At 42.8% G+C, this 7,611-nt stretch overlaps 1 protein-coding gene across 1 annotated transcript in view; it reads right to left on the reverse strand.

Moving 5' to 3' along the window:
* Positions 1 to 7,611, reverse strand: part of Cep85 (centrosomal protein 85kDa) — a 31,269-nt gene that overhangs the window by 8,095 nt on the left and 15,563 nt on the right. The window contains exons 6-9 of the mRNA XM_013035908.1: positions 4,233 to 4,385; positions 3,771 to 3,925; positions 2,442 to 2,535; positions 1,525 to 1,575 (exon numbers count right to left, since the gene is read on the reverse strand). Of these exons, the coding sequence (XP_012891362.1) occupies positions 1,525 to 1,575; positions 2,442 to 2,535; positions 3,771 to 3,925; positions 4,233 to 4,385 (453 nt within the window). The remainder of the gene's footprint in view (positions 1 to 1,524; positions 1,576 to 2,441; positions 2,536 to 3,770; positions 3,926 to 4,232; positions 4,386 to 7,611) is intronic.

Below are 7,611 nucleotides of genomic sequence, written 5' to 3' on the forward strand. Positions count from 1 at the left end.
GAGTCTCATGTACTTTCCTGCCTGGGCTGGCTTTGAACCGCGATCCTCAGATCTCAGCCTCCTGAGTAACTAGGATTACAGGCGTGAGCCACCAGCGCCCGGCCCACATCGTACTTTAAACTGGATGTTCTATCTAATAGGTTTCCATCACATTGTAAAGAGTAGAAACTATCATAGTTGGATAGACAAGGTTCTCTCACTCACTGCCTTTAAATGAATTTAGTCAAGTAAGGACATTTTGATCAATAAAGGACTGTATAACTACCTATATGGTTGGTAGTGGTCCCATAAGATACAGTTTAGTAGCCAGGTGCTGCTGGCTCATACCTGTAATCCTAGCTACTCAGGAGGCTAAGATCTGAGGATCATGGCTCACAGCCAGCTGGGGCAGGAAAGTCCATGTGACTTATCTCTAATTAACCACGAGAAAATGAAGTGTTACTATGACTCAAAGTGGTACAGCACTAGCTTTGAGCAAAAGTACATGGCCCAGGCCGAGTTCAGGCCTCATGGCCAACCAAAACAAAAACAAAATCCGTAGGTACAGTCTAGAGACAGAGTATTTTAGAGTTTGTGTAAGTATACTCTATGATGTTTGCACATAGATGAAATTGCCTTAATACATTTCTCAAAATACCCCCATTGTTTAGTGGTATAAGATTGTACTTCAATAATATAAAACTATTTCAAGGCCCATGTTTAAACTATGCTGTTTCATGTATCCATAGCCCTCCTATCAGAATCCAGTACTAACCTCCTCCTAGGTTTTTGTTTTTTGGTTTTTTTTTTTTGTCCTGGTACTGAGCCTTAAACTCAGGGCCTTGTGTTCTTAGATTTTTCACTGAAGGCTCATGATCTGCCAATTGAGCCAGATCTCCACTTCAGGTTTTTTGCTGGCTAATTAGAGATAAGAATCTCACATGGGGGCTGGGAAGGTGGCTCAGTGGTAGAGTGCTTGCCTTGCATGCATGAGTCCATGGGTTCAATTCCTCAGCATTACATAAGCAGAAAAAGCCAGACCTGGCGCTGTGGCTCAAGTGGTAGAATGCTAGCCTTGAGCTGAAGAGCTGAGGGACAGCGTCCAAGCCCAGAGTTCAGGCCCCACAACCAAAAAAAAAAAAAAAAAAATCTCACATGGGCTTTTCTGCTCAGGTTCTTTGAACTGCAATCTCAGATCTCAGCCTTCTCAGTAGCTAGGATTATAGGATTCAATCACTGGGTCCGAGCTCCTAGCTACCTTTTTGCCTGTTAATTCTAATTTTAAGGCTCAGGAATTCCAGAACCTTGTCCTTACTCTTCTGTGCTCAATCACCCAGGGTGAGGTATGACTCTCACAGCACTGTGCTGAACTCCTATCATATATGTTCTGCCACAAAAAATGGTAGGTTCAGAGGAGTGACTAGGCTTTTCTTCTGTGTTCCTAACTCCAAGATCACATGGCAGAGAAAAGAACAAAAGCTTAGCTGAATTCTGTGAGTTTCTATCATTAAGTCCAACCACTATGTTTCAAGTACTCCTGCTTACCTGTACTTGTAAGTGCAACTGATCCATCTTTTGCTGTTGCTTCTCCACAATCTGAAAGGCAAAGTTATTAAGGAAGGCTGACAGTGAGGTCAGAGGGCAAGGGGCTACATCAGGAGCTGTGATCTAGTGATCAGTCCCACTAGCTACAGACCCTTAGTTATGAGACCAAGACAAAGACCAGTTAGCTCTACCTACAGAAATCTAACCCAGACTCCTGATGCTAGCTACAGTTTCACATTTTTGTGACTCCTATGTTCCAATCACACACAGAAGTTTACATAAGAATGTATTATAAATGCATGACCAGAGGAATGGGGACCCTCACCCTAATGACCACAGGACAGTGGAACCAACTTTAGACATAGCCATTGCATGTTGTGGTTCTGGGTCTTGAACTCAAGAGCCTAAGCATTGTCCCTGTGCTTTTGTGCCCCAGGTTAGCACTTTACCACTTGAGCCATAGCTCCATTTCTGGCTTTTCTTGGTGGTTAACTGGAGATAAAAGTCTTACAAACTTGGTTGGCTTCAAATCGCAATCCTCAAATCTGAATAGTTAGGATTACAGGCATGAGCCACTGACACCTGGCCACATTATGGTTCTTGGAAAAGGACACAGCTAAAAGTTTAGCAACAAAGTTTATCCTATCCAGGGCTCTAACTGTTTGTTGGTTAGAGTTCTGGTCTCATGGACCATCCAAAGAGAAACACTGAACAGTCTAAGCTTTTGTTTTTCAGGATTTCAAGTACTCTCTGAATCACTTGTGGTTCTTTTATTTTTGGTAGTACTGGGGTTTGCACTTTACTGCTAAGCCATACCTCCATCCATTTCTGCAGGTACTGAGGCTTGAATTCAGGGCCTTCTGTTTTCTTCTTCCTCCCAGCCTACCCCTCCCTATAACTTGGATACCCTCAGTCACCTTTTGGAGAGAATCACATTCCTTCTGCCAAGATTCCAATTCCACTCGTGAATCTTCTCCATTGCATTCCTCCACAAACTGCTTATCTTGCAGGCTGAAAGACAGTTATCTTCTCCTAGAACTCTGAAGTCAGAAATGATTGGTTTTGACTCCTGGTTCAGCCATTTTTTTTTCTATTTTTGAAGAAAGACACCTATTTAGCCATAGCTGAGCATGATGTCTTGTCTGTTGTAATATAGAAGTCCCACACAGAAGATGCTCAATATATGTCACTTCTCTTCCCTAGGAGGCAGAATCTATGCTGTGTGCCATCATTTCTCTACTTGCCAAAGGTCCTTGTCTTTTGTTTTAGAATTTGAAAAACTTTTATCATATGTATTTATGCTATAAATGTGATATATGTAATACTATTGAAAAATATGGCCAGGCACCGGTGGATGCCTATAATCCTAGCTCCACAGAAGGCTGAGATCAGAGGATAGAGGTTCAAAGCCAGCCCTGGCAGGAAAGTCTTAATTCCAATTAATCACCAGAAAACCAGAAGTGGCACTGTGGCTCAAGTGGTAGAGTGCTGGTCTTGAGCTGAAGAGTTCAGGGACAGCATCCAGGCCCAGAGTTCAAGACCCATGACTGACAAAAAAATTAAAAAAAAAAAGAAAAGAAAAAGAAATTTTGGAAAATATAACGACTCCTTTTTCCTTGGTCTGGAGACTAGAGCACAACCAACTTTGTCCCCTAACTCTAGTTCTGACTCTAACCAATGGCCTCCTCAAATGGGGCCCTCACAATCATTTCCAGCAAGGCCCATCTGCAGGGTTGCTGTGATTGAATACAGGAGAGATCCAATCAACCCATTAGAAACTGGATTTATTCCCAAGAGGCTGCTGAAACAGCCACCAATTTTAGAAACTGCTATTAAGATGGAGGAGCTCCCAAGTCACCTTGAGAATATATTATTATGATACCTTGTTTTGTTCTTAGATCCCGTTCTGGTAATACAGAGCAACTCCTAGGCTTGAGGAGAAAACAGATGCTCCTGGTAGCCTTTTGCTTACAAGGTTCAAAATGCAGGCTACTGGTACCAGGATCCACTTGAAAATAAACAAATACCTCATTTCCTAGTTTATAGGATTTTCATTATTCAGTTAGTTCCAGTCCCAGTCTTAGAAAAAAAATACAATAAACATACACCCTATCCCCTCCACCCCCTCATCAGATGAAGTGAAGGGGGTTGCATATTCACCCAAGGTTACACGGGTAAGCAAGGGAGGTAGGCAGTACCAAAATCCATCTCCCTCCTCTGTTCCTCAGTCTCACAGGAGTATTTACCTATGTCTAGTAGAAGAATGTGCTGCTTCCCTCTGTCTCAGGTTTTCCAGCTGAACCTCCTTCTCTCGACAGTCTCCCTGGGTCTCCTTCAGTAAACTTTCTAGCTCAATCACTCTCTCTTGCAGCTCTGTGTTCTTCAACTCAGCATCCTTAAGCTGTAAGACAGGATCCCATGCTTAGGTCAGTAAGTCAAGGAATACTGAATGGACACCTGAGAAAATCTTCAGTCTTGGGATAGAGGTATGGCTTAGGATAGAGGGCCTGACTAACAAGGGCCCTGAATTCAACACTGATACTGTCCCCACATGAGAAGAAAAAATTTGCAATCCAGTTGTAAGTTTGCCAAATATAAATCCAGACATTAATTCCTTTAGGGTTTTTTTTTTTCAGGAAGCCTTAGAAAGTTTCCCCTGACTGTTCACTCCCTGATTGTTCCAGATATGACCAAAGGATTGCTTCTACCTGCTGGCTCTGCTTCTGATGGTCTTCCAGCGTAGGCAAGTCAGCCAGGTAGCGTTCCAAGGTCTCAATACGCTGCTGTTTCTCACGGTTCTGCTCCGATTCCTTCTGACACTTTTTTTTCAAATTATTGATATGTTTGTCACGACCTTTGACCTATGAACAGAAATATCAAGAGTCTATCTCTAGGGCTAGGATGTAGCTCAGTGGCAAGGCACTTACATAGCAAGTGCAATGTCCTGGGTTCGATCCCCAGTTCCAAAAAAGAAAAAAAAGAACCTGTCATTATTCACACTTTTTTCTTTTTTTTGTCATGGGGCTTGAACTCTGGGCCTGCACACTGAACCTCAGCTCTTCAGCTCAAGGCAAGTGCTATACCACTTGAGCCACAGAGCTACTTCCAGTTTTCTAGTGGTTTATTGGAGATAAGAGTCTCATGTACTTTCCTGCCTGGGCTGGCTTTGAACTGCAATCCTCAGATCTCAGCCTCCTGAGTGGCAAGGATTACAGGCGTGAGCTGACAGTGCCTGGCTAAATTTTTTTCAAACTGAACTTTTTTTCTAACTTTCTCCCCCTCAGGACTATGTATACTATTCTGCAAATAAAAATAGGAAGCTAATCAAATTTTGTCTTTTGAAAGGTGGGAACTGGTGGCTTATGCCTATAATCCTAGCTACTTAGGAGGCTGATTTCTGAGGATTGAAGTTCAAAGCCAGCCCGGGCAGGAAATCCAAGAGACTCTTATCTCTAATTAACCACCAAAAAACTGGAAGTGGAACTGTGGCTCAAGTAATAGAGTACTAGCTTTGAGCAATAAAGCTCAGGGACAGTGCCCAGGCCCTGAGTTCAAGCCCCAATATTAGAACAAAATTTTTTTGCTGTATGGGACTGGGATATAAACTATAGTCTGAACTTTCTAAAGGGTAAAGATGAAGAGCTCCTGAGGCCTTGACTTTTTTTTTTGGAGGGGGGGGTCTGGTTGTGGGGCCTGAACACTGGGCCTGGGTGCTGTCTCTCAGCTCTTCAGCTCAAGGGTAGCACTCTACCACTTGAGGCACAGTGCCACTTCCGGCTTTTTTCTTCTTGCTTATGTGGTGCTGAGGAATTGAACCCAGGGCCTCAGGCATGCAAGGCAAGCGCTCTACCACTGAGCCACCTTCCCAGCCCCAAGGCATTGACACTTGACTCACATCCTCAGCCCTGAGCAGTTTTTATAAGCTTATAGCACTTCTGTACTATAATTAAGAATTTACACTATAAATAAAGAATTTCTATAATAAAACTTTTTTTTAGGATAGGACTGTCTGTTATACAGAGAGGGTAAAGAGTCCACCAAGAATGAATTTATGCTAACTAATAGATGACTCAGAAATAGATCTAACTTCCTATAAGAAGTAGAGACTGAGGGCTGGGAAGGTGGCTCAGTGGTAGAGCGCTTGCCTTGCATGCCAGAGGCCCTGGGTTCGATTCCTCAGCACCATATAAGCAAAAAGAAAAAAGCCGGAGGTGGCGCTGTGGCTCAAGTGGTAGAGCGCTAGCCTTGAGCTGAAGGACAGCGCCTAGGCCTAGAGTTCAGGCCCCATGACTGGACCCCAAAAAAAAAAGAAGTAGAGACTGAGTAGGGCTTACATAGTAAGATTCTGTTCTGGATATTCCCTGAAGAGACAGTCCTACTTGCAGGACTCTTAGACCTCACTCTCTATCTCTCTTTATCTGGCAATTCCCTAATTGTATCCTTTATCCAATACTATAATGAAGGTGGCTACCATGATATACATCTGTTAATCTCAGCTACTTAAAAGGATGACTTGGGTCCAGAAGTTTGATTCGAGGCTGGGCGACAAACTGAGACAGTAAAAGGAAAAATAAAAAGCCCAACAACTGTAATTCTAAGTATAGTGCTTTCTAGACACTTGGGAGTCATTCTAGAGATTGAAACTGAAGTAATCACTGGAACCTATGCATTTGTGGCCAGTTGAATGGGTGGCCTGGGAATGAAGAGAGAGGAAAGGGATGAAAAGGAAAAAAGGAAAGAAAAATATCCTACAGTTGTTTTCTGGACTTCTGGGAGTTGTTCTAGAGAGTTACTGAACTTGAGGAAGTCATCAGCCAGTTGGATGGAAGTATGGGTGGTCTGGGTACCCTAGGACTTGAAGCAGGCATCTAAAGCAAGTATATTTTGTTGGTGACACCAGCTTTAAACCTGTGGAGACTGATGTTAATTCCAAGTGGTATGCCTCAGAACTGAATTGCAGTAGTATTCATAACTTCCCTGCAGACACAATCATTAAGTCTGGGCTGGTAAGAAAGGTAACCTCCTTCCCCAAACACCACCCACAATACATTCATGTGCAATCATCTGAAAGGGCTAATGAGACTATAAATTCTTTGAGGAAAGACTATGTCCATTTTGCTACATATCATTTCACTAAAGTCCAACACAGTGCTTGGCACAGAGCAGGCAATCAACATAATAAAAATATTGGAGACTTCCTCTTTGGCTTATGGACAAGGAAGCTGAGAGAACAAGCGAAAACAAAAAATATAAGGCAGATGACTGATAACACAGATGAGACATAGGCCACTTATAGTACTAAAACCATCTTTGAAAATCAGCCAACAGCTTTACCATCTCAGATCTAATCTATAACCACCAAACTTTAAATCTGTAATTCTTACATTTCACTTTGCATCAGAATTACCTGGAAGATTAATGAAAATGCTGATAGATTAATTTTAGATTAAAAAACAAAAAAGTAAACTGACCACAGATGTTTATCTTAATTCCCTTCTGAAGCATCTAAAAAAATGATGAAAGGAATTAACTATCATCCTAAAGAACAGTAAGAGCCAGGTGCTGGTGGCTCACATCTATAATCCTAGCTACTCAGGAGGATGAGATTTGAGGATCATAGTTCAAAGCCCCAGCAGGAAAATCTGTGAGACTCTTACCTTCATTAATCATTACAAAACCAGAAGTGGCTGTGGCTCAAAGTGGTAGAGAGCTAGCCTTGAGCCAAAGAGCTCAGGAACAGTGCCTAGGACTGGAGTTCAAGCCCCAGGACCAACAAACAAACAAAAATAACAGGATGATAAATGTGGAATTTTAGCCTATTTACAAAAGATGAAAGTTGACAGAGAGGCATAAATAATTGGAGGAGCCATAGTTGGCATTGGGGAGTTACAAACAATAATGGGGAACAAGCCGGGCGCTGGTGGCTCACGCCTGTAATCCTAGCTACTCAGGAGGCTGAGATCTGAGGATCGCGGTTCAAAGCCAGCCTGGGCAGGAGAGACCGTGAGACTCCTATCTCCAATAAACCACCAGAAAACCGGAAGTGGCGCTGTAGCTCAAGTGGTAGAGCGCTCGCCTTGAGCTGAA

This window comes from Dipodomys ordii, unplaced genomic scaffold (assembly GCF_000151885.1).
Source record: "Dipodomys ordii isolate 6190 unplaced genomic scaffold, Dord_2.0 Scaffold6, whole genome shotgun sequence".
NCBI lineage: Eukaryota > Metazoa > Chordata > Mammalia > Rodentia > Heteromyidae > Dipodomys > Dipodomys ordii.